The sequence below is a fragment of the Pelodiscus sinensis genome, chromosome 12 (genome assembly GCF_049634645.1).
Source record: "Pelodiscus sinensis isolate JC-2024 chromosome 12, ASM4963464v1, whole genome shotgun sequence".
In the NCBI taxonomy this organism is placed as follows: domain Eukaryota; kingdom Metazoa; phylum Chordata; order Testudines; family Trionychidae; genus Pelodiscus; species Pelodiscus sinensis.
The window spans coordinates 5,931,784-5,958,825 of record NC_134722.1 but is presented as its reverse complement, the minus strand read 5'-3'; the positions used below and the strand labels follow the sequence as shown (position 1 = coordinate 5,958,825).

General features: G+C 52.2%; 1 protein-coding gene across 1 annotated transcript; it reads left to right on the top strand.

Moving 5' to 3' along the window:
* The first annotated feature begins 5,104 nt into the window (after positions 1–5,104).
* Positions 5,105–26,799, top strand: CIBAR2 (CBY1 interacting BAR domain containing 2). Its single transcript, XM_006137369.4, has 9 exons — positions 5,105–5,341; positions 10,768–11,002; positions 11,959–12,027; positions 12,108–12,209; positions 15,042–15,047; positions 18,471–18,575; positions 20,480–20,593; positions 21,928–22,029; positions 25,736–26,799. Exons 1-9 carry the CDS (start codon positions 5,322–5,324, stop codon positions 25,871–25,873), a joined length of 891 nt encoding a protein of 296 aa, XP_006137431.2. The 5' UTR covers positions 5,105–5,321; the 3' UTR covers positions 25,874–26,799.
* The last annotated feature ends 243 nt before the right edge of the window (positions 26,800–27,042 follow it).

Genomic DNA, 27,042 nt, shown 5'->3' with positions numbered 1-27,042 from the left:
TCTGTGACTTGCTCAACCTCACAAAGCAAGTCATAAGTACATAAGAACATCCAGACTAAGTCAGACCAAAGGTCCATCTAGCCCAGTGTCCTGGCTGCCAACAGTGGCCAATGCCAGATGCCCTAGAGGGAGTGAACAGAACAGGTAATCATCAAGTGATCCCTCCCCTGTCACCCATGTCCAGCCCCTGACAAACAGAGGCTGGGGACACCATTCCTACCCATCCTGGCTAATAGCCATTGAAGGACCTAACCTCCATGAATGTATCTAGTTCTTTTCTGAACCCTGTTAAAGTCCTGGTCTTCGCAACATCCTCTGGCGAGGAGTTCCACAGGTTGACTGCGTGCTGCCTGAAAAAAAAAACTTCCTTTTGTTTATTTTAAACTTGCTGCCTATCAATTTCATTTGGTGACCCCTAGTTCTTAAGTTATGGGAACAAATGAATAACTTTTCCTTATTCACTTTTTCCATACCTGTCACAATTTTATAGACCTCCATCCTATCCCCCCTTAGTCTCCTCTTTAGTCAGTGGCAAAACCAGGCTTCTCCACCCAGCCTTGCTTTACCTACGTAACCAGCGGGGTTACTATGCACCTGGGATGTAGAGAATTCCTCTGGCAGAGCTGTTTGGGGGATGAACGGGGAGAGACTTTCCAAGGCTCTGTACCATCCAGGATGGGCACCAGGAGCTAGTGCAAGAGTCATAACAACGGCTCGCTCCTCCTTCCCCATTCTGTGCAAACACTGCACAGGAAATACCCGATTGTTACCCACCAGCAGGATAAATATTGAAGGAGGTTTTGGGTCAAATAAACTGTGGAGCATGTGAAGGGAACGTGTTTGTAACACAGGCTGGGGATGGGCTGGCCGCGTACGCAGCTCTCTGTTGCCCTCTTCTGGACCCGGGGCAGCGAGGCCTGTCGGAAAGGCAGGGAAAGGAAGCTGGGTGACAGACTGATTCCTAGAGCACAGGACTCCCATAGACTAAACAGGCGAAAGGAGGGGAAACTGAGGCACGGAGCGAGGCGGACGTGACGTGCACACGGCCAAACCCTGCGGCAGCAGCAGAGCTGGGACTAAACCCAGGTGCTCAGCGCACTGGCCTCCATGGCGATAAGGAGACGCACTGAGCGTTGCAGGAAGAGGGCTGAGGGGCAGACTAGCGTTCAAAGGGTCTCAGGATCGGTGCCTTACCCCTTGCTGCGCTGGGGACCTGCCTTGGGCATGGGGCCAAAGGGTTGAGGGAAGAACCAGTGTTAGTTTCCTTATGCCCTGGGGGTGGGTAGGCTATCAAACAGGGCCCAGCCCGCACAGCAGCGTTACCACCCTTAACACCTGCTGCATCCATGGAAGCATCTGCCTCTGGCTCCAGCAGCCCTGCCCCGAGCCACGTCCGAACAGCTGCCGCCTCTCTGGAGCCAGCTCTGCACTTGGATTTGATTTGCCCCCCCCCTCCTTCCCCCAAAGGAAAAGCAACGTGGCAGGTCTGTGGCAGGTGCACTGAATATGCCTGTGCTCAGCCAGGCCCCTGTGGTGTGTGTTATTACACCAGGTTGTCAACTAAGCTCCCTCACAGCCCCATGGACACACCCTCTCCCTGCCCAGGTGTCTTCTGGCCCATTTCAAAGCCAACCGCAGCTGGCTGGGTGGAGAAATATGCCAGCTCGGCTGAGCACCACATCCCGGCTGGGCGGTAGATCCCGGCTGCTCCCCGAGATCCTTGGCACTGAATTCCCCACCCATCCGGCTGTGCTGTAGTTTTCCATCCTCTGGAGCCTTTTATCTTTCCGAGGGCCCGATAACTCCACTACTGCCCGAAGAATCAATGCCGGGCACTTGGAAGCCAAGAGCAGGACGGCAAAGTCCAGTGTCTGCTACACAGAAAGCTGTAGCGAGAGGCAAAGCACCGTGGGCTTGTAACCTTAAGAGACGGCCTGATCCGCTGGTGTCGAGCCAGCCACATAGACTCATAGACTTTAAGGTCAGAAGGGACCATTATGATCATCTAGTCTGACCCCCTGCACAGTGCAGGCCACAGAATCTCACCCACCCCTCCTAGAATAATCCTCTCACCTATATCTCAGATATTGAAGCCTTCAAATACTTTGAAGACCCCAAGATGCAGAGAATCCTCCAGCTGTGATCTGTACCCCATGCTACAGAGGAAGGCGAAAAACCTCCAGGGCCTCTGCCAATCTACCCCAGAGGGAAATTCCTTCCCGACCCCAAATATGGCGATCGGCTAAACCCTGAGCATGTGGGCAAGACTCACCAGCCAGACACCCAGAAAGTTCTCTATAGTAACTCCTATCATCCCTCCATTGACCTATTTCCCACTGATAATGAATGGTCAATTAGTTACCAAGATCATGTTATCTCATCAAACCATCCCCTTCATAAACCCATCTAGTTTAATCTTGAAGCCAGATAGATCTTTTGCCCCCACTACTTCCCTTGGAAGGCCGTTCCAGAACCTCACTCCTCTAATGGTTAGAAACCTTCGTCTAATCTCAAGTCTAAACTTCCTACTAGCCAGCTTATATCCATTTGTTCTTGTGTCCACATTGGTATTAAACTTAAATAATTCCTCTCCCTCTCTGGTATTTATCCCTCTAATATATTTTAAAAGTGCAATCGTCCCCCCTCAGCCTTCTTTTGGTGCTTCCTGCCCTGGCTGGCCCCCGAGGAAGGCTTTGCTGCACGTCACCCTCTGTGCATGCGGCGCGCTAGTCAGGAACAGCTGCAGTCAGCTGGCAAAGACCCCGAGCCAGGAGGGGGGGCCGTGCCGGGTGACAGGCCCTGCGTGTTCAGGTAGCTCCGAACCCTGCCAGGTGCCGGCGGAGCAGCCTATCTGCCTGTGCTAGGGACTCCTCTGGCTTTGCAGGCGGTTCCAGAGAGATTGCGGCTACGGAGCCAAAGAATGGTCTTGCCAGCTGCAGATGGAGTGCGCTTGCTGCAGCCGCCGATGGATTGTCTCCCCTAAAACTAACCCCCCGGCTCCTCCCCCAGATAAACATCCTTCCTGTGGGGGAGAAATAATCCCTGGAGGGACATGCTGCCTGGCCACTGGCCCTGCTGCTCCCCACCTGGGGTCTCCGCTTCCAGCCCCAGGTACCGCTTGGATGCCACCCCCATGCACAGAGACATGGCTGCCGGCCTTGGGTTCCACTCAGCTGCTGGCTCCACTACCAGACCCCGTATGCAGGGTCCCACCCAGCCAATGGGAGGGAGGGTGTTTGTGATGTGCCCCCATCAGGGCCATGGGAGAAGGGGGAATCCCCTCCTCTCAGGGGCCAGGATAAGTCCCCTCCCCCTCCGAGCCATGGAGCACAAGCAGCCGGCACTGCCCCTCTAACCATCAGAGGAGTTCGGTAATAGACCGAGCCGGGCCAGGCCCCGTTCCCTAGCCTGGCCCTTTGCTGGCAATACCAATACTTGGCCCTTCTCTAGTGCCGCCAATTAAAAGGCCTCCCAGTAGCCCGCAAGAGAGGGAGCGCCTTATCCCCATTTTACAGAAAGGGAAACCGAGGCCACAGACAATTTAAGGAACGTGGCCCCAGTCACCAAGCAGGCTGGCGTGGACCCGAGTTTCACTCGCTCCTAAGCACGCAAGGAGCCAGTGGGACGTGTTAGTCTGCAAGGAGCTAGCGGGATGTGTTAGTCTGGCCTCCGACCGAGTGCAAAGCAGAGAATTCACCCTGTGGTTTGGCCACTGGTGCGTCGGTCTTCCCTGAGCTCTGGCCATGCTGTCAGACTCATCCCCAGGCAGGGGAGATGCAGAGACGACAAGCAGCGACAGCTCATCCGGAGCCTTCCAGCGGGTTCCACAGGGAGGAGGGGGCGGGGAGGAGACCGAACGAGTCCATTCTTTAATCCCTCTCTCTCCGCAGCAGATATTGAATTTAGATTAGACTTAATCCTCAGCCAGCCAGTGCGCAGGACCCCGGAGCATGTGAAGCAGGCAGTCTGGGCCCAGCTGTAACACAGACTCAAAAAGGTTTCAGCCTGACCTTTACACATTGAACAGAGGCACGGAAAGATAAGCGCTTTTATCCACTTTGCGGCCGCTTGCACGTCCCCTGCCGCAGCCAGGAGGCACGGGAGACGATCCTGCTAGGGGTGATGTGCCTATCCCGGGCCCAGAACAGGTCCCTGAGGAACCGCGATTTGTAACAGGAGAGAGACCTGCGAGCCAGCAGGCACTTTCAGATGGAAAAGAAGGTGGGAATTTCCCACAGGGAAAGGTGCTGAGCTATTGTGGCCCCTGACCTAGGCATGTGGCAGCGTCTCCGCCACTCGGTAGCTCTGTCAGGAGCAGTGGTCTTGCTAAGCGACGCGTTCAGCCAAGCGTTGTGGGTTCAGTGCAGGAATCATGGGGGGGACGATCTCCGGCTGGGGCTAGGCAGGAGCCGAGACAAGATCCCTTCTGGCCTTCACATCGCTGCGACACAGGGGAAGGCAGGGACTAGCCACCGCCCCAGGTGTCAAGAGAGGGGTGCGGGGGGATGGCATTTCACATTCAAAACACTGGATCCCTGGAACCCCCTTCCGCCCCGTTCAGGCCAACTGGCTCCTGGTGGAAAGGCACGGAGGGTATTGTGGGTAATGACACTAATGGGTATGAATAAAGAATTCAGTCCACCCCCTCATTTCCCCAGATCAGCTGAGGTTGGGAGGGCTGCAGTGGGGGCACCTCCAGAATGAGGTGGGGGGTCACAGAGGGAGATGGTTACAGGGCACCCCTGGGAGCAGCATGCACTGGGAGGAGGCTCACCCTGAGGCAGAAGGGAAAAGCCCCAGGGGCTTTGGGGACTCCTGCAGAGCAGGGCGGAGATGGGGGAAGGTGCTGCTGCTGGCACCAATGGGGGCCTCTGAGACATCTGGGTCCCCCTCCCTGCGCAGACTCAAAAAGCAGGCAGACCACGAGAGCCCCCTGCTGAGGGGCCTGCTGTCGCTCTTCCCGGGCCCCTTCTGCGGGTTGGCCCCAGGCCAGCGGAGGATGGATGGTGTCTGGGTGGTAGGGGAGGGGCAAGGCTGATGCTGGGGGTCGGTGGGGGGGAGAGACGCCCGTTCCTAGGGTCAGATTGCAAGAGGAAGCAGCCGTGGGCTGGGCCCGGAGATGGAACAGGCTGAGTTACCCCTGGAAACCAGAGCCCGAACTCCACCCACATCCTGGGCTCTGTTGCTGGCGTTGCTAAGCCAACCAGGCCGGGCTTGCCACCTGAGCCAGGTCTGGAGCAGCTGTGCTTTCTGCCGGTCCCCCTGCAGCCAGCGCCACTGTTACTGCTCTGGGGTAGACAGGCCGGCCCATTGCTGCAGCCATGAACACCATCCTTTCCAGGTAAGGCGGGCCCCGCTGCCTGGGGGGGTCTCCCCTCCGTTGGCCTCCCTCCCATGGAGCCTGCTGCAGGAGAAGCTTGCACTGAGCTCTAGGTAGCTCCCCTGAGATACCCTGGAGCTTGCCAGTCAGTGAGGACGGCTTGTCTGGACGGCCAGAGCAGCAGGCTGGGCCTGGAGAAATTTGGGTTCTTGCCCCCACCTGATGCAAGTCTCTTAACGGGGCCTTGGCTTTCCCCTCCCAAAGGTAGATGCAATGCCTTAGCGTCACGGGGCAGACTCGCAGCTCGGTTCCTCCATGGTTCCAGAACGTATCCACGTCCCCCCGAAGGAAGGCAGATGCTCCAGGAGGGGCGGTAACAACAAGAGATGCTGCTTACGGGTGCCACAGAGCGGGTTGCTCCCCTCCAAGACTTTAGTGCGTGCCCCAGCAATGGGAAGGAGGAGCCGGACGGTTAAAAGCGGGAGGGGGGCTCATTCGTTTAATGACAGCCGGCGGCTCTCACAGGGCACCCTGCATTCCAGGCCCGGGGTGGGGCCGTGCTCATGCAGACGGCCTACACACAAGCTAGCTGCAGTTTAGCAAGCTGGGCGCTCCGTGCAGCAGGCTGTTCAAGCCCACCTGGAACCAAGGGTAATGACTCGGGCAGCCTGCACTGGCCCCAGCTTCACTGCTGTAGCCCCCCAAGTAGCTAGGTGAATGCTAGCTCCGGCCCATCCACGCAGTCACCCCCACCCCTGACTGCAATGCAGACAGACCCCTAGGCCCAGAAGAGGGTGGAGGTTGCATGGTTAGCCTGGGACTGGGGAGATTTCTGTTAGCTCAGACTTCTGGGGAACCCTGGGAAAGAAACGTGAGCACTTTACAAGGCTGGAAGGTCACAGAGCAGCCTGTAGCCATGAAATAGTCCAGAGACCTGTTGCTGGGAATAGTGCTTGTGTTTAGGGGTGACTGAGCTGATCCGTGCATCAAGGGCCTCAGCATGCCTCTGCCCCTCTTTGCACACTCCCCACAGCCCATGTGTGATGGCGCGTTGGGGTTTTCCCGTCTCCTGCACCCCCAGCCAGTAGAATAGAGGGAGTTTATTGCTTCTCCAGGATACAGCACAGCACAAATGTAATCTGGTTACAGGGCAGGCCTAGGATGCCTCATTCCCCCTTTATATGGGGGAGCCTGGGCCCCTAAATCCCAGCCCATTGCCTAGGCTACTTCCTCCATGATACCAGCCAGAAACCAAACTCACTCACTTCCAGCCCTGCCCCCAGCCAGGGCTCCACTCCCCTTCTTCCCATTGTTCCGCTCCCTGGGAGATAACTGGTCAGACAGGTTCGAAGCCCCCTTGCATAATGACTCATCCCCTGTCTTGCTGGGCCATGCTGCAGCCAGCAGCCAGTGGAGGTCACTCACAACCCAAGCCTAGCAACCAGCAAGGTACCCCCCACTACGTCACACCATGATCTTCACTGTCACTCACACACACAAATGGTCAACGCGACATATGCTCCTTCAGTGAGCATTCTCTGGTTCTCCATGCGCAAGGGTCTGCATGCTAACAAGGGAAGCCGGACCTTAAGCATTTGCATCAAGCTCCCACAGGGCACTGGAATTGCAGCTTTGGCCAAAGGCTTTTCCCAAAGGCTGCAGCTAGCAACTCTTTCAGCTGGTGTCATCTCCATGGCTCAAGAGAAATATCCTGGACATGCATCCCGTGTTTGAGAACCGTGCAAAGCAGCAGCAGCAACTTCTGGAAACTTTGCATCTGCTGGAGCTGTTGACTATGATAACAAATATACCCAGGACTGTATTGGAGCCAGATGTTTGACAGCAGAGCTAGAGCCAAGATCAGCCTGGATGCAGGGCCTCAAGCAAGAGAACAGAAAAACACGGAGTCCCTAGAGATTCCCAGGCGGCTGGAGGCAGGAGTCTGGCTGTAACTTACTTCCCCTTCAGCACTACCGCCAAGGTGAGAGGATCTGGGGACATGCCTCCTCCTCCCTTCTCCGCCATCCTGCCACCAGACCTGGCAGAGCTATGTGGCCCAGGGAAAGATCAGTCCAGGCTGCCTGATGCTCTTTCACCATGCTTCCAAAGCACACAGCTTTCAGAAGTAGTTTGGTGGAAGGCCAGACCCAGTTAGGGCTTCACGGTTAGCGTCCAATTCCTTTTTCCTAGCAATCATGAATAAAGGAGCATGTTTCAAGCCTTGACTCCTGTCAGGTAGCAGCTCCCAGTCTAGCCACCAGTGCGTGGATAGCAACCCAAGTAGCCCTCAGCACAACTAAACACAAACGAATGCTCACGTGGTCACAACACGTTTTGGATGAGAAATGGAAGTGACGTTTTTCCACAGACTTTTCGTGTTGGTCAAAATAGTTCAGTTCTGGCTAAACACCAGAAATGGAAAACTTCTCAGGAACAATTTTCAGGTTTTGGTAAAAATGAAACATTTGACTAAAAGCCATTAAAAAACCCCCAAACATTAACATTGGTTTGCAAAAGCTCAATAATTGTTGATTTTCAGTTTTATTGAAAAACCTGAATCTCTTTCATGGGAATCATGGAACACTAGAGCTGGAAGGGACCTCCTCACGGCAGGAGCAAGTACCATCCCTGACAGATGTCTGTCTGATCTGCTCTTAAATCAAACAAGCAAATGCTTCCAACGCTCCCACAAATTCACTGGCATTTTTAAACCTGCTCTAGCGGAGTAGATCGGACAGAGGCCTGACTCTTGCACCGCGGTTGGTGGAATGCAAACACTGGAGAACCGTGGATGTACGGCTTGCGGCGTAGCCCACCTGTGACACATGGATGAGCAAGGGTTTACCGTGGAAGAAGAAGTTAGAAAGAGGAAGGCTACGTCTCTCTTGCCAGTGCAGGGTGTTTTCCATAACACTTCGTCTCATATCCAATCCAGTCCTGTTTGAGCTTTACCACCATTCCTTGCTAGACCACTGCACCTTGCAAAAACATCTTGCTGCCGGGAAATATTTCCAGATAGTCAAACTACGTCTCCCCAACTGGATGCCATCATCTTTCGGTTTTTATAGGGACCCCCCCATCTCCTTGGGCTCTGAGAGCCTCCATGTATGCACACTAAATAATTCTGCTGCTTTTGTAGGCAGTTACATCTCTCCTTCTCAGCCAGCCCATGCACCTTTGAACTCTTTCCATCTTTCCTGTTAACGCAGGCCCTCTACTAACCTCTGCTTATTTTACTGGGCTGTGCCTTTGAATTCCCTCCACTTTATCTCTCTGTTTCTGTAAGCGGAAACCAGAACTGAGACCAGTAAAATCATGCTGCAAACATGACTGGTGATGCCACACAGAAGAGACAGAAAGGCTGAGGCGCAGCAACGCAGTGGGCGATTTTGTTCACGGCAGCAAACCCGGAAGGGGTGGGCATAGTCCCGCATTGCCTAAAGCAGGAAACGCTCTAGCGAGCCGCAATGTTTGCAAATGATTTATTTTCAACATGAGGCGGGGGGGAGGGAGGCAGTTAACTACAGATCTGAGCCTTGAGAAATGTAAGGCCCCTTAGTCTTTTGTGGCAACGAGTCAAGCTTGCATGATGGAGACCAGCAGGCTTTATTAGGTGATGCACAGCTGCAAAACTCTTGGCAGAGCCGCCGGGAGAACGAGACGCATAGGCAGACTGCAGCTGTATCTTTCCATTAATACTGCTCTTAAAAGAATTCAGGAAGGTCTTACATTGAGCGCAGGGGGATTTGGGTTTCTGGATGGGATGAAGGGACGTGGATTTGAAGTTTATGAAAGGAGCATTCAATAATCGGCTTAAGCCCGCCAGTACCATACAGGGCAGTGCAGCCGGGAGATATGTCAGCAACGCCGGAGTTGTGCTGAGCTGCGCGCAGCACCGCTCCCAATGGCTCCAGGGGAGACTTGTTTTCAGCTGGCCTGGAACAGTTGCTGTCGATTGACTGTGAGGGTCTAGGTTTGAGTCTCAACTGCAGATCACATCCATGCGGGATGAGTCCAGCCAATAGCCCAGCGAGGGCTCAGCTGCACCGAAGGGCAGTCACACAAAGGCAACATCAGAACTTAAGAGGTCAGGTTACACCAAAAGGCAAATCTTCAGCCATCCAACTTCCCTTTCCTGGGTGCATTTCTGTATCTCAAATAAACGGTAGATGCAAATACCAGCAGACAAGCTACCTGCTAACAAGTCATCCCTGGGCTAATACATGCCCCCAGAATATATTTGCAGGTGCAAAAATCAGAAAAAAACCAGCACCCCCGAACTGTACCAGTAAACAGGAAGACCTGGGTAAAAGTGTATTCCCCCAGTAAGGAAAATGTGCCATAAAATCCCCCCCCACACACACACCCCCACACCTTGCAATTGTTGAGTCAGGGCTGGTTTTAAGGGCAGGCAAATGGGGTAGTTGCTTCTGATACCAATTTCCACAGGGGTCGCCGTGATGCTGTGCCGCTCAGACTTCTTTTCCTCCACGGATTAGCCACCAGAGAGGGCGGGTTGCTTGTATGGGGCGTAGGTGGTTTTTTTTTCCCTTAGCCACTCACGGGGACACTGAAAACATTTCCCACCCCTGCCGGCAAAACCCCAAAATGGGCCCTGGGTTTAGTAGAGCCACCTTTCACTATGCTGATGGACAGGGGGCAGCTCTGTAATAATTTAGGACTCCTGTATATTTGTTTGACTGTGCTAAGGGAATGTTACTGAAGGAAAACCTGCAGTGCATTTAAGAAGTGGTTGACTGCACATCAGCAGGAAAGACACCAGGGCTGTGTCTACACTGGGACACTTATTCCGGAAAATCAGCCGCTTTTCCGGAATAAGCTGTGAGCTGTCTACACTGGCCCTTGAATTTCTGGAAAAGCAACGATGCTCTACTGTACAAAATCAGCCGCTATTCCGGAAAAACTATTCTGCTCCCGCTCGGGCATAAGTCCTTATTCCGGAACACTGTTCCGGAAAAGGGCCAGTGTAGACAGCCCAGTAGTCTTTTCCGGAAAAAAGCCCCGATCGCAAAAATGGCGATCGGGGCTCTTTTCCGGAAAAGCGCGTCTACATTGGCCACAGACGCTTTTCCGGAAAAAGGGCTTTTCCAGAAAAGCAGCCTGCCAATGTAGACGCTCCTTTTCCAGAAAAACTGAAAACGGAATAGTATTCCGTTTTAAGCAGTTCCGGAAATTCATGCCAGTGTAGACACAGCCCATGGCTTTTGTGTGTGTGTCTGTGTCTGTGTGTGTGAGAGAGAGACACAGAGAGAGAGACGTACGTACAGGGCAGTACAGTGCACAGTTCTCCAATCTGTGCATGCAAATGCCCCCTTCCACACACACCAAGGACGGATTCCGAGACACACGAGAGAAACCCTGCAGAACTCTAAGCTCAAAGCTGGGTGAGCTAACCTAAACATGGGGTTCTTCTCTCCCCTCCCCAGAGATAGCCAAGTGAGGATCATGGAGACCACGGTAGCCAATGCTGAGAAATATTTCGGCCTGTTCTGCACGCTGATGGCCGCCTACACCCGGAAGACGGCTAAGCTGCGGGACAAGTCAGATCTCCTGGTCAAGCAGATTCTCGACTATGCGAACACTGAGAACCCTGAGCTGCGGAACACCATGAAGCGCTTTGCCGAGGAGCTGGCCAAAGTGCAGGACTACAGGCAGGCCGAGGTAAGGAGCTGCCTAGGCCACAAGACGCTAACTACGTCAGGATTGGGATCACAGGTAGGAAGGCACAGGCTGACCATAGACGTGGGAGGGCAGTCATGAGTTAGCACTACAGGTGTATGGGGCATCCCTGCTATAAGTCGCGCCGTTATACATCCGTTCCACATTAAGGTCGTTGACGCTTGTAGGGTGTGATGTGTCATAAGTCCTCCCATTCCCTGCTCTTAAGTCGCACAAAAAAAAAAAAAAAAAAACCGCCTGGTTTGCGTAAATGGAAGTCAGCTGCAGTAAAAAAATTCCCCGCTTTAAGTTGCTTTGCTGTAAGTCCAAGTTTTTTGGACTTATAGCGTGCATGGCTTGTATAAAGATCCCGTGTGCTTCTTATAAGCATAACACAGGAAACAGTGAGTATTCAGTTCCCTGACGACATACTGTGCTAACAATTACTGACCTGTCCTAATAGGGCTGGGCTCATTGCTGCTTTCCCTGTTCTGGGGCTGAGGGTGTTGGTCTGTGCAGCCTTCTAGATCCTTGGGACAGGAGACCCAAGTTAAAAAGGAGGAAATTCAGGGGTGAATCTAGCCCTTATCCAAACTGACAAGCTCCTCATGATCCCTCAGTTTCAGCTTCTGAGGGGATGGTGGAACATTCTTTGGTTACTATTTGGGGAGGATTCACCCCTCCGTTTTCCCTTGCACCCTCTTCCACGTCTTGCTGTGCATTTTGTGTTAGGCAAGTGGCAGTAGGGGAGGGGCCTTTCACCTCTGAGGTATCTGGTTGGAACCCAGCTCAGGTCAGCTGCATCTGAATAGCGCTGCCACTTGCGGGCTGTCCTGGGGCTACACGGAACGTGTTCCCAGCTGCCAACCCGGTTCCTGTTTGGTGGGCCCTGCTGTTGCTGGTGGCGTCGACAGAGAGACCGAGGCCTGACGTCCTGCACATGTGACTTTCCCCGCTAGGTAGAGAGACTGGAAATGAAGGTGGTGGAGCCACTGAAACGCTACGGAGTCCAACTCAAGCAGATGCGGGTAAGCACCCTATGGCTTTAACCTTGCTGTGCCAGCCGATGGCGCAAGCCTACCAAAAACGCATTCTTCTCCTCTCCCAGACAGAGATCAAGAGGTTCAACAGTGTCCGAAACAATGAGATAAAGCAACTAGAGAAACTGGAGCGACTGCGGCAGAAGTCACCGTCAGACCGACACACCCTCGTATCCTTTATGCCGTCCTACAAAGCCAGGGAGGTGCAGCATTAGCTCCTCCTTAGGTAGCCCGGGAGTAGGAATGTTAGAGACCGTGTAGTTTAGTAATTGCAGAACCACAACAATGTTTAGTGGTTACACTATTACCAAAATACTCCTCAGGGGAGGGGCCGGCAGTCAGGGCACTCCTGGCCCCACTTTGGGGGAGCCCCCGTCAGCCCCCCGCTGCTGAGCTCCCCATGGACAGAGGATGCACCTGCATCCCGCCTGCCCCCTCCCCCATGCTGCTGCCTCTGATACAGAGGCAGCAACGCAGGATTGGGGGGGCTCTCTCCTTCCCCCTGCAATGCTGCCTCTTAAATGCCAGCTCCCCATGGGCACTGGCTCCTGCCTCCTCCCTCCCCCCTTTGCTGCCTCTGATACAGAGGCAGCAAGGGGGGAGAGGCTGCATGTAGTCATTTGGATTAACCTAGAAGCCTAGGCTTATCAGTTAATCATTTAAACAGCTATACACTAACATCCCTACCTGGGAGCTGTCTGATTAGTAACACAGAGGTGGGAAGCCAGAGCTCGGCTTACATTTCATCGTAGTTTCTTCCAAAACATTCCACAGAGCCCTGGAGTCCAACAGAATCTGCGGGAAACAGACCAGCATCAGGAAACCACCCACCCTAGTAAGGGAAAACCCAGATTGTTGTAAGCTCACCATAGGCACCCATGGGAACCCATCAGAGCTCACATAAACGAGACACACGTAATGGGATTGAGGGTTAGGTAATGAACCACCAACTTTCCCCTCCCCTGTCCCCCTGCCCAAAACCACTTCCTTATAAGTCTGCAAGGAGAGATTTGACACCAATTTGGTCACAAGCATCTCAGATGCATTCCCAAAGCCACATTTTTCACATAAATCTTGGCAGGCTCCTCTGCTAACTTTCCTAAGTGTTTCCCGACATCAGCACTCACTGAATGATGTGTGAATGGAAAACGGGGTAATGCTCCGTACTGAAATACCCCTCCTCTGCCCTTCGCCAAGGGACATGCACTTTCTCAGACTGTTTGCAGTGTTCGTTGTACCGGTGGTAGTCCCAGGATAGGAGAAAGACAAGGTGGGAGAGACAATACGTGCACCAACTTCTGTCTGCGGAGGAACAAGATTTCGAGCCACACAGAGCTCAGCTGTGGAGAAGATAACCAGAACGCCTTACAAGCCGGCTCTGAAGAGCGGCTCTGTGTAAGCTGGAAGACTTGTCCTTGCCAAAGACAGAAGTTGGTGGAATAAAAGACACTGCCTCGCCCGCCTCGTGTTACTTCAGACTTTCTGGGTGGGACAGCTTTTCAAAGAGACTCTTGAAAGATTTCCCTAGGTCTGGCAAGAATATTTCAAACAAGCAACCCCTTTCCGCAGCTTTTCCAAAGACGGCAATTCTCAGCTGAAAGTCCCAAAGATCCTCAAGGGGGAAAGAAGTAATTGGCCGTCTTTACGTAGGCTCGGCTGCTTAGCAAGGGGACTCAGTTTCTCTGGAAACAAAGCCTGGTGTCAGGTGACTAGCATGGGCTCTCGTCAGAAAGGCTGTCTCGGTCTCATGTGGAGTCACCACAGTACCATGTGACTGGGGACCACAGCCTCCCAGCTCAGTTTGCTAACTGGGCAGCCCAAAGCCTCATACATCCCTACAGTTCTGCTTCCAACAGCTCAGGTGCAAAAACCACTCAGGTTTGGGAGCATCATTTGCATGCGCCCAGAGATGCCTGATACGATTTGCATTTCAATGGCATTTTTCATGGGATTGGGGGGGCGGGAGGAATCAAATTTCTGTGCCAAACCTGGCAAATTTTCAGCTGTTTTCCACGAATCTTTGTGGGTTTTCCACCTGCTACAGAGGTAGAACCATAGAATCCTAGGACTGGAAGGGACATCGAGAGGTCATCGAGTACAGCCCCCTGCCCTCATGGCAGGACCAAATACTGTCTAGACCATCCCTGATAGACATTTATCTAACCTACTCTTAAATATCTCCACAGATGGAGATTCCACAACCTCCCTGGGCAATTTATTCCAGTGTTTAACCACCCTGACAGTTAGGAACTTTTTCCTAATGTCCAACCTAAACCTCCCTTGCTGCAGTTTAAGCCCATTGCTTCTTGTTCTGTCCTCAGAGGCCAAGATGAACAAGTTCTCACTCTTCCTTATGACACCCTTTTAGATACCTGAAAACTGCTATCATGTCCCCCCCTCAATCTTCTCTTTTCTAAACCCAATTTTTTCAGCCTTCCTTCATAGGTCATGTTCTCTAGACCTTTAATCATTCTTGTTGCTCTTCTCTGGACCCTCTCCAATTTCTCCACATCCTTCTTGAAATGGAGGTTTGTGAGTTTCCCAAAAAGCTCATTGAAATTTTGAAAAAAATAAAAACAAAAAACCCCATGATTTTTACTGACTTTTCCACCAGCTCTGTAACTGGATTAAGTGCAAGAGCGGACAGGTAACCTCTCTCCGTGGACACCAATCCCTATCTGGTAATGTGATGTGTTCTGTCTGGGCTCATATGCTGGCTGGCACAATTTAAAAGGCATTCCAACAAAGTCACAGGCAAAGCTGGGCTTATGTTTCATAAGGGTGGATTGTTGTCATGTTCGCCCCAGGGTGAAAATCCTCCTTCAGAAATGCAATCAGGGCAGTGAGTCCGTGTAATACCACAAGATTCCTTCCTGCCCACAAGAATCTTGAGAGTCACTGCTCGGTTCTGGACTCCGCTGGTCACACAGGCGTCTGGCACAAGGATTGGTGTCTAGAAACTCTCCCTTTCTATCAGATTGTTCCTTGATTATTGCCTTCAGTCCCAGGTAAGCACCAATCCTCCCAGGTATATTTATCCTTTGCCCAAGGTACAATTTCGAGCAGTGGACAGTGAAAGATCATCAGGATAAAGCACAGGTAAGTGCTCAAGAAGCAAACTCAGCCCAGGACAGGACTTCAGGGAATGTTCTAAAACCTCTCCTGGCGGTATTTATAATGCAGTGGGGCACTGGTGAAGACACAATTCTTTCCAAGAGCTCCCGGCACTGGAATCAGGTTTCTCTCCCCCTTCCTGGGCTGTACTATTGCATACTGGAGCAAGGACTCTCTTTTACTGTTCAAAAGTTCTCTATGAAAACTGGGTTTTTGGATGGAAAATTGGGTTTTCACTTACACCACATGTTTGGGGAAAGCGTCTGCTTTCTGCAGAAAACGTAGACTTTTTGTCAAAACGATCAAAAACGTGTTGGCTGGAATTTTTCCGTTTTTTTTTCTTTTTAATGAAATGTTGAAACTTTTCATGGAAAAAAAAACCCTATCGGTATTCTAACCACTTCTCTTCCCGTGCACGTGCAGCACCTAGCACAACGGCACCTGATCTCAGCTGAAGCTTCTAAGTAAGGATTCATTTGTCACGGACGCTGTTTAGACCAGTGCCAGTGTCACTCCCGACTGACCCCAGTGGGAGATAAGAACCGGGGCCCATTGGGAATGCATAGCCCACACTCTAACTGTGAGCGTCTCCTGTGTTTACTCTGTACTGTGCGCAGCATGAGCGTTTGGTATTCAAGGGAGAAAAAAGAATGACTGAGCATCTACTCAGTCTGGAAGTAATTAGCTCACAAAGCAAAGCAACGAAATACACCCACCCATGGAGGAAAGGGAGGGCCCCCGGTCCCTGCCTGCCAGCTTCCCTTCTGCTTTTTCCCCACCTACAATACCCCGGCCAAGGCAGGCTTTATTTCACCTCCCAGCTGCTTTTCTGATCAACACGCTGATGTTCTATGCTCCGCTGGTCCAGATCCTACACCACATGTTTAGTACCTGAAATAGCCCTGGCATAAGTCTCATCCATTTTCCTGTAATGGCATTCAGTGCTGATGGATTTTTGCCTTTCCTCCTCTCTCTCTCTAGCAGCAGGAGAGCTATTGAACCTTTTGTACTGGAAGGGAAAATAGTGTTAGGGCTCCTGAGGGCGCCTGCTATCATGGGGATGCAACTGACCCCCCCTAAAAATACTCGCAAGAATCATCCTTCTGATTGAATATTCTCTACTCTCCAGCCATATTAATTCCTCGCCTGGAGCAGTGGTTCTTTGTTTGTTTCTTTACCGGCCCCTCACGCCATGAAGGCGCCGTGGCTGCGGAGCTGGTAAATAAACCGGAGCGGCCCATCGGCAGCTTTCTCCGAGCGGGTCCATGGCCCACTTTGAGAAACACTGGCCTAGAGGAAGCAACACTGGGAAGCTTATAACAACACTTACTTCTCACTTAAGGCTTTCCCACTGGAGAGCAAGGCACTTCAGCACGGAAAGTCAGTCTCATTATGCCTGTTTTACAGACACTAGGGAAACTGAGGCACAAAGACGGAGGGGTGTGGCAAGTGACTTGACCATGATCACATAGTAAGTCAGTGATGGAGCCAGGAAGAGAACCCAGGATTCCTGACTCTCACTTTCTAGCTTTAGCAACTAGCTCAGCATTCAGAAGATGTAACCTTTCCTATAAACAGAAAACGAGAGACCTGATTCCCGATGCCCTGCCCCCGCCACAGAACGGTCAGTTCAGGACCCAGTGGCATCTCATAAGCAGCTTTAAGAAACACTCTAGCTACAGGCACCCTACTGCTGTAATAGTCAGTATGCTCGACATTGGACTTCTGTCACTTAATTCACTGTGACTGAGGATACATGCGTGAAGCCAAGCTCCTTACAAACCGAATTCAGGGCTTACTCGGCAGGTGGTGCAAGAACAATCTGGACTCCACATAAGCCCATGGCACCTCTCTAGCCATGTGCATGTGCAAATGGGTCCCCTCGGGGGCCAGGGTGTGGTCCGTGCACACACAGAACAGGTCCCTGCTTGTTAAAATGCAAGGCCCTACGACTATCTGATTGCACCTTCTGTTTGCTCTCCTTCGGAAAATGGGAATGATTGCAATGTCACATACAGAAGATTAGGGGGAAAAATCATAGGTAGATGGGGAACTAGGAGGAGCAGATGAACTCTTAGAAAATGAAGATCCTCTGGTCATACTAAAGCTCTGGCTGATAAAAATTGCAGGCACATACCGAGCATATATGCCATCTAGCAGAACTGTTTCTCAAGGGAAAAGGCTAGGAACATCCCTGTTGTCACGCTGCCAATTTTAGTGGAGTTCCTTAGGGATGAAGTTAGCCTCTCTTGTGAAACTTACAGTCCTCATAAGGCACCATGCGCCATGGGTCTGTTCCACCATGAAGCATGCACGCCCCATTGCACTCTGCTGGGTACGGTCGGGCCATCCCAGCCTGCACAGAAAACACTGTCAAGTGGTGTGTGTGTCAAAATAGAGAGATCATGTCACCCCCAGAGTGGCTGTGGCCCCAGGAGATAGACTCTGGGGACATGTCTACACTGGGGAGTTATTTCCAAATACTAACGCCTGCTTGCGAAGAGGAATAAGCTTATTTCGAACTAGTTATTTCGGGGGTTATATTTTGAAATAACCTGGCAGTGTAGACATAGCCTGGGTGAGTGTCAAAAGAAACCACTTACCCGATCATGGCATTGGCTTTGCGAGGGGAACCAAAACAGCTTCCTGGTCTGCACCCCGTGATCAACCAAACCAGGCCAATGTGAGACCAGGAGTTTGGATTCGGTGGTGAATGCAGGACCAGGCCTTTGAGCACAATATTGGACCGAGGCAGCAAGGCCCACGCTTCCTTCTGCACGTGGTAAGCCCTAGCGTTGCTCCACAAGCATCATTAATCCCCAGGCTGCTTTATAACGAGGGTTGACCAGGGCACGGCCATTCCTCCAGCCACCTCCGCACTGAGACAGGCAGGCTGATGGACTGGACTGGTGGGGGGTACTTGCATGGTCTGGATCTCATTGCTGGTTCCAGTGCTGCAGTGCCTCTGGCCTGTCTACCCACCTTAGGGCTCTGTTTATCCTCACCGCCTCCTGGGAGGCAGGGCAGAGCCGTTATCCCCACTGTGCAGATGGGGAAGTGAGACAGAGAGAAGAGAGGTGACATGCCCAAGGTCTCAGGCAGTTAGTGGCAGGACAGGGTAGTGCACCCTGGTTTCCAGGATCTAGGTGAGTACCCTAACCGTGGACCATCCTTCCTCTCTGAAGGCCGTGTCTTGTAATTCAATACTTTGCTTCCACTGAGCTGCCTTTGCTCCCCGATGCCCAGGCTGGTATCCCCTCCTGCAGCTGAAGGGCCAGTGTAGACACCACATGATGCTGTCTTGGTATTTTTCTCAGGCTGAGTCAAACGTGCACAAAGCCTCAGTTGATGCCAGCCGCACCACTCAGCAGCTGGAGGAAACCATCGATGAGTTCCAGAAACAGAAGCTGACAGACATCCAGGTAAAGTGCCCTGTGAAGGGTTCAGAATGTAGCTACGAGAATGATTCAAGAGCTGGGAGACCTACCCTTCAGAGATAGGGTTAATCTACGTAACTTAACGAAGAGAAGGGAAAAAGCACACTTAGGCTATGTCTACACTTGCGGCTTCTTGCGCAAGTACGGCCATTCTTGCACAAGGATCTGCAGAGCGTCCACATTGCCCGCCTGCTCTTGCGCAAGTAAATTTACAGCACAGCGTGGTAAGAGGGGGCTCCTTGTGCAAGAGCGACGTTCTTTTTTGACAGGTGTAAGCCCTCTTGCGCAGGAGCTCTTGTGCAAGAGGGCAGTGTAGACGCTCAGCAGGGATTTCTTGCGCAAGAAAGCCCTATGGCTAAAATGGCCATCAGAGCTTTCTTCCTCAAGAAAGCATCCTCACTGCCATGGGCACGCTTGTGCAAAAGCACAGCTTGCACATGGCAGTGTGGATGTTTTCTTGAGCAAGAGTTCTTGCACAAGAACCCTTGCGCAAGATGTTCTTGCACAAGAAGCTGCGAGTGTAGACATAGCTTTAGGGTATGTCTACACTGCACGCTGATTTCGGAATAAGCTATTCTGGAAGAAACACTCCAAAATAGCTTATTTCGAAATAGCGCGTCTATACTATAGGGAAGCCTGAAAATTAGTCCAAGGCAGGCTCCCCTAATGTGGACACACTCCCTCGATTTAGAGCCCCAGGAAGCACTAGGAGTAATTACTCTGAATGGCCCTGGGGAGGAGCGATTTTGAAATAGCAGCCATGGAACGTCCACACTGCAGGTATTTCGAAACAGCTGTTTTGGAAGAGGCGTTATGCCTCGTGGAATGAGGTGTACACAGAGGTCGGAACAAGCCATCTGTTATTTCGAAGTAATGGAATTGCTCGCAGGGTTATTTCTAAATAGCGTCAGCTATTCCAAAATAACGGTGCTGTGGAGACGCACCCGTAGAGCAAAGAGCCTCTTCTATCACTCAGATGAAGGCACAGCAAGATTTCATGACCAGGGAAGCTGACGAGCCCCTGGGCAAAGTGACAGGAGCTGGCTCTGTGCTCCCAGAAGGGGCGGGTCCTCAGGCAGAAGGGGCGGAGCCTGGGGCAGCCCTCCACACCACCCAGAGCACAGTGCCCCCAGGAGCCATCAGAGCCACATAGCACGCTCCAGAGCCCCACATCACCGCTCTATGTAGCACTCTACCAGCTATTTAAAGGGCCCAGGGTCCCTTAGAATTGCTGGGCCCCCAGGCAGCTGCTCCCTTTGCTCCCCCTCCCGCCCCCATCAGCAGGCCTCCTCATGACTATAAGTTGAAGTTAGGCAAAATCAGCCTAGAAAGAAATTGCACCTTAAAAGAAACCTCTCGGAGGTTCATTTTGACCACTGGAGCACATTACCTAGGGATGTGGTAAATTCTCCCTCCCTGGAAGCCTTTAAATCAAGGCCAGACTTTTCTTTCCGAAAGATCTGCTCTAGCTCAGACAAAAGTGCTGGCTTTGGCGCAGAGATCTCGGGGGGAAAGTTCCCTGCCAGACAAGAAAATCATCACAATGGCCCCTTGTCTTAAACACCCCCTGGTCGCAGCTGGCTTAGGGCTCCATCTGATCTGGGGAATGAGGCTTTTCGGAGCAGGGGTCCCTGTGCAGCAAGCATACTTTGGAGCTGGCTGCCTGCTCTTTTCCCCACCCGTTTCCTATAGTCTCTCACTACTACAATACCGTCAAGGCAGAGCGAATGGAACAGCCTCCAAAGCCCCGGGATGTCACTTCTTAACCGGCCCGCAGTGCCGAGGAAGAGGGCAGGCGACTGGGTGCTTTCACTACAGGACTGGTTGCTCAAGGAAAGGGCTGGCCCATGTTACACCCCAACCCCTCTCCCCGCCTTCTTTTCTTGCAGAAGATTTTCTTGGACTTCGTCACCGTCGAGATGGTTTTCCATGCTAAGGCTCTCGAGGTCTATTCCAGCGCCTTCCAGATCCTGACCGATTATGACTTGGAAAGAGATATGGAGGTACGCAGGTTTGAAGTGCACGGTTCTACTCAAACACGCCTCCTGCAATTCCAGCAGCACAGCCTAAAACCTGCTGTCAACGGGGATTAATCCCCGACACCTCTTAGAAGTGGGTATCAACATCCCCGTGGTGCAGAGGGGGCAATGGAAGCACACGGCGGCCACATGCCTCGTGACCTTGAACGATAAGGCAACAGAAGGGAAGCAGCTTTGGCCCCGCATCACCCCTCCCTGGATCAGTCTCAGTACGGCACGTCACTCACGTGGGTGCGTTAGTCACACTGCAAAGGAGATTAGATTTTAATGAGCAATCTGTATTCCTAAAGAGGTGCCTGCAGGTTTCCATTTCCCTGGCACAGGAGTGGGAAATAGTTTTTTTTTTTTTTACTGGGGACCACTTCAGAAACTTTTGAAGTGGCCCCAGGCCACACCAGAAGGGGTGGGACCTCAAGTGGAAATGGCAGGGCCAGGATACTTCTCTGCTTTCTCACCCACTGACCATGATTGGTCTGGGCGTAGGGGAGCGCCCCATAGGCGCCCATGCCCTGGGCGGTGGGAGAAGATTTCACACGCTCCCCCTTGTGCCCTCAGGACAATCAGAGCTTGGGGCAGAGGAGCACACGAAGTCTCCTTCTGCCCTGCCAGGAGCACGTGGTGCTTCTAAGCGCCGCATGCTCCTTGCAGGGCAGGGGCAGGGCGGAGGAAACTTCCTACACTTCCTCCTGCCCTAGGCCCTGATTGGTCTGGGGGCAGGGGAGCACGCGAAGTCTCCTCTCCCCCTGCCAAGAGCATGCAGCTCTGTGTGCATATCATTCAAGCACAGTCCTAGCTTAACCCAGGGATGCTCAGTGACAGACTGTGACCAGCCCCTAAGCAGGTGTGCAGGGCAGGTGCCAAGCACAGATGCAGCTATGGTGCATCCCTAGGCTCAAGGACTGCTACTGGCTAGCAAATCCCGGGCACAAAGAATGAACCAACCAGGATCATGGTCCAAGTCCAGCCAGCAAGAGAGGGTACAGAACACAACTTCTCCAGGGCTAGCAGCAAAACCCCTCCCCCAGGCAAGCCAGTGCCTTTGGTTTGATTAAATTAAGCTGAGTTCTCCAACCCATTTGCTCCCAGTTGGACCCCGTGGGCTCTTTATGCCTACAGTCGCTAGGGCAGTCACAGAAAACAAGCTTGCACAGCCTCCTTGGCTTGCTGCTTTCGGTGGCTTGCACACTGCAAAGCTGCGTTTGCTCACTGCACGGTATACTCAGAAGGCATCGGCCCGCACGCCAGGCCTTTGACTCCGGCTGGCGTTGACCCTAACCATCGGTGTGTTGCCTTGCTAGGATTTCAGAGCAAAGCTCCACAGTGCTTCTGGAAATTATGATGCCAGGCCAGTGAGCTCCACAAACCCTTCCTCCAGCCTGCCTTGGTCCAGCAGCAGCCAGGTGAGAGAGACCCAGCCCCATGTTGGGAGTCATTGCGGATTGGTTCTTTTCTCTGGCTGTCTCCTTCCCTCCCCTCCAGTCTTTCCCCTTCCTTCCCTCTTTCCCCCTACTCCTTCCCTTCCCGCTTAGCTGAGCCCCTCCTAGGTCAGAGTGTCTAGCACCAGAAGGAACCTTCACAGGCCCATCATCAGAGAGGGAAAAGGGGGCAGTTGCCCTAGGGCCAGGAGTCCTGGGCCCCTTTGAATTGCTGCTGGAGCGCCGGAGCGGAGGGCTAGGTGGAGCACCCTGGTCTGGGTGGTGCTACCGGCTGATTGCCCTCAACCGTACCCCTTCAGGCAGAGGCTCCGCCCCTTCTAGGGGTGCCGAGCCACCCACCTTTGCCCCAGAGCCCTGCTGAACCTTCACGATCATCTAGTCTGACATCCTGCACCTCGCCAGCCACAGAACCTCACTCCCCCCCCCCACTATTGAGGTAGGCCCCTAACCTCTGGCTGAGTTACTGAAGTCTTCAAACCTTGGCTTAAAGATTTCCAGCTACAGAGAATTCACCATTCTTTAGTTCCAACCTGCAAGCAACCCCGGCCTCATGCTGCAGAGGAAGCCATAAGACCCAGGATGTCTGCCAATCTGAACTAGAGGGAAATTCCTTCCCTGTTATGGTAATCTGTTAGACCCATACATCCACCAGCCCCAATGCTCTGTAGTAACTCAGAGCCCTCCCCCATCTCGTGTCTCATCCCCAGCTGTTTGAGATATTTGATAATAGCAGTCACAGAAGGGCCATATGCCCTTGTAGGCAATTGCATCATAAACTTATCAAGCTCAGGCTTGTTTTTTGGCCCTGCCACCTCTTTGGAAGGTTGTTCCAGGACCTCACTCCTCTGATGCTTAGAAACCTTTGTCTGATTTCAAGCCTAAATTTATTAATGGCTATGTCCATTTGCTTGTGCCAACATTAGCCCTTCATATATACAACTTCTTTCCTGCCCTGGTGTTTATCCCTCTGGTGTAGTTGTAGACAGCAATCGGATCTCCCCTCGGCTTCTCTTTTATTTGGCTAAACAAGACCAGGTCTACACTAAAAAGGAAGGTTGAATCAAGATATGCAACTCCAGTTATGTTAATTACGTAGCTGGAGCCAACTTTCCTTGTTTTGCATTTCCCCGCTGTCCCCACAGCAGGAGGCCTATGGGAGCGAATGCTCCCATCGGCTTCCCTTACTCCTCACAGAAGCAGGAGTACCTGCCTCCAATGGGGGTGCCCTCTGAGTTTGATTTAGCAAGTCTTAACTAGGCCCGCTAAATCGAACTCTGGAAGATTGATTGTGGCAGCATCGATCTTCCATTTAGTGAATACATGGCCTTAGTCTCCTCTGGTAAAGCATATTTTCCATTCATCTGATCATCCTAGTAGCCCTTCTCTGATACGCCTTCCCTTCCTCCCACCAAAAATGTTTGTAGTGTGAACATGACTTTTGTCATCCCATTGCTCACTGTACTTGGGAGTTCTACCTCTTCCCCCAGCCTGCATCTATCTCATCTCTCAAGATCGTCAGCTGTTCTGGCAGGGAACTTCTGTGTTTAACATTTAGCACACCAGGGGCCCATTCTTGGTTGGTCCTTCAGTACTTCTCCAGTAAACATGGTTAATAATAGCCATGTGCCCGGTTATGTAGTATTTGGCTCACGGAGCCCAGCCTAACAGTATTTAGGGAATGGCATAAATTAGGCTCCTTTAGGAACAGATTTTGAAAGTTACAAATAAGGAGGAAGGCATTAAATAGCTCTTCCCCTGTAACGAAAATATAAAACATCTGCTATTAAAAAGCACCAAGACAAGCATCTTCGCATATGACAGTCAAAGAAGTTTCTCTCAGTGAAAAAGGGACAGGAAATTTAAAACATGTACATGAGGGATGTAAAATCCGGTTTAATTGGTTATTATGTTTAACTGGTTAACCGATTAAAAGGGAGGGGCAGAGTGGAGCAACCCCCCTGCTGTAGGCAAGAGCTGCTACAGCCAGCCGGAGCCATCCCTGCCTACGGAGCACTCGGGCTCTGGACACTGGAGCAATCCCTATCTATGGGGCTCCTGGGCCAGCCACAGAGAGAGGCCGCTACGGACAGTAGAGCAGCCCCTGTCGTAGCGGGCTCCTTGTGGGGCTGGAAAAGTCTCCTGAGTGTGGCAGGCAGGCCCTAGCCCCCACCGATTAACGTTAATCAGAACTGGTAAACGTCACCCACCAATGGTGAGGTTTACCAATTAACCTTTCACCTCCTTAATATACATCCCGAGAAAATGCTATTTTGTAACAAATCCATGACCACGAAGAACTTCACAGAGATCACTAAGCTCTAGAGAAATGTGGGACTTCTATGGGCCAATACATGGAATCACAGTATCTCTCAAATGGAAGACATTTATTAAGACACCAACAGGCTGCTACACAGCTCAAGTTCCAGCCTCAGTTTCTTTTGTTTACCAGGTACTTCGTGCTGGCCAGAAATCGGTACAGCACCATCTTAAGATAGAGGCTGGATTATCTGAGTAACTGTAGCACTGAAGGCTCAGCCATCAAAGTTCAGATTCAGATCTAAGTTTCCTCAGAATCTGAAGGGTGTTTTAGACCTGGGGTTTTGGTTGGGGTCTCCTCTGATCAGTAGCTGGAAAGCCAGATTTCAGGTTCCCTGGTGCAATTCTGGAGTAATCTCACTAAAGGAAACCTATAGCACAGGGGTCTCAAGCTCATGGGCCACCCACAGCCCAAGCAGTTCTACAATCTGGCCCACATGAAGCTGCCGGCGCATGAGTCCCTGTGGACTGGAGGGAGGGGGGGGGGTGTCGGTACCCTTCCCCCCAAGCCCAGCCCCCGCTCTGCCTCTCCTTGCCCCCATCCCCTGCACTCCTTCCCTCAAGTCCCCTCCCTTGAGGGACACCACCCGGGAGATGGCACCAGAGCAGGCTACTGCCTTGCTTTGCTTCTCCAGCCGCAGTGAGTGCGGAGGGGTCTTGACCCCTGCTGCTGGCCCCAGCCGCCCAGGGCCCTGTAGGCTAACCTGAGTATGGGGGGGGGGGTGAGCGGCCCATCCATAGGACATTTGGGATGGCCACCACAGGGGCCCCCAAAATGCAGGGCCTAGGGCAGCCACCCCAAACTGTCCTTTAGATGGGATGACTCTGCGCCCACATCCTCTGGGCCACAGCTATGCTGGCAGCAGCATGGAGCTAGCTGCTGGAAGTCGCCCCAGGCCTGCTGGCAGTGGAGACCCTGGAAGGAGAGTTCAATTGCCTGGGGCATCAGGCAGGGCCAGGAAACGCATGAGGGTTGTGGGGAGAAATGTGGATAAAGTGCGCCACTCCTCCCCCACGGGCCTGCTGGAAGGAGGTGGTTGCTGGCCCACTAGGTGAGGACTGGCACTAGGCCCTAAAGTAAATTGAATTTGAGACCCCTGCTGTAGGCTAGCAGCACAAAGAAGATCTATTATACCTATTTCATAGAACAGGGAGGGACCACGAGAGGTCAGAGTCCAGTCCCCTAGCTCATGGCAGGACCAAGTACCATCCCTGACAGATTTGCTCCAGACCCCTAAATGGTCCCCTGAAGGATTGAACTCACACTCCTGGGTTTAGCAGGCCCATACTCAAGCCACAGAGCTATCCCTCCCCCGGTAGGCTCCAAAATGGCTTTCTGTGCCTTCGTTTCTAGAGCATTCACAGCACTCCGCAGAGGCAGGAAGAGAGTGAATACGACGCCGAAGAGCACAGGCTGCAGGATTTCAGTGATCCCGAAGAGGCACCAACTCGACGGCCACGGCACAGCAGGACTAACCAACCACGTTCATAAGAACTGGGCGTATTTATTCTTACCTCCACTCTGGCTTCCCTTACTGAACCTTAGATTTCCCAGGAAGGCAAGGAGCTCGCAAGGAGGTTTTTAAGTAATTTAGAGCCTACCTAAATGCATTGTCCCCAAGCCCAGAGGTGGCTCTAGCTCGGAGACTGATTCTTAGTACTAGAGGGGAACCAAAAGGTTTATTTGCAAGTTGAACACCCTCTGGGACAGCAAGAGGGGTGGGATGTCAGATCTCATGACTCTGTTATTTCTGACAAGTGACAGGCCCCACGTTACATGTCACTGGGCATCTACACCATGCCCTGAGTAAGTGACCTGGTGGCTGAAGTCTGAGAAAGCAAACTAGAACCCAACTTCCAGTTTGGGAGGGTGCATCTCCCCTGATTGGGGGGGAAGGGAATCTCCGAAGAAACAAATCTCTCGTTTGTCTACTCAAACTAACCCCTGTAAGGCAGGGATGGATCTCTTCCCCAACGAGATGCGTAAGGATCATGGCCCACTTCCAACGACGTATTCTTTAGAGAGGCCTGTCTATAGGTCTCTCCAGGAGCATGCTGGACACCAACGTTACATTGTAGGAGACTGACTAGGTCAGAAGTGTAATTACATTTCCCCACTTTTAATTTTATCTAGTGATTGATTAACAGTGTAAATATGTTTAGTTCAGTGGCTGTTCCCCAGGGGTGAAAGGAAGCGGGGGTGCCGTGGTGCACAGCTTCGGCAAGAGCTGAGCTGCGGCAAAAGCCAGCAGGGAGCTATTTAAAGAGCCGGCAGGGATGCTGGTTGCAATAGGACAGTACCTGTAAGGAATTTGAAGTTATTTTCACTAGGGATGTTACCATGCAGTTGTCAGTCCTGTGCTCTTTGCTGCAACTGGCTATTTCCATGTGACATAATAAACAGTAGGTTTTTTTTGTGCCCTCATTTATTTTACTATGGGTGAAAGATACCAAACTGCTGGCCCTGTAGAACGAAGGCCTCTGGGTAGCTCCAAAGCAGGGAGAGCTTGGGCAGCATCGATACAAGTATCTCTTCATGTGAATACCTGCCTTCTTCAACCCTTCTAGCCCTGGGTCCTCTCAATGGCCTAGTCAGTCCTTGGCATCTGCTGACCACTAGCCAGCAGGTTAATTACTGCCAGTTGCTGGCATGTTTCTTCT

Coding starts and splice junctions, on each gene's coding strand:
- CIBAR2 (XM_006137369.4), top strand. CDS start 5,322: ATGAACACCATCCTTTCCAG. Junction 18,576..20,479: donor AGAAGCTGACAGACATCCAG/GTAAAGTGCCCT, acceptor CTTTTCTTGCAG/AAGATTTTCTTGGACTTCGT. Junction 20,594..21,927: donor ACTTGGAAAGAGATATGGAG/GTACGCAGGTTT, acceptor TTGCCTTGCTAG/GATTTCAGAGCAAAGCTCCA.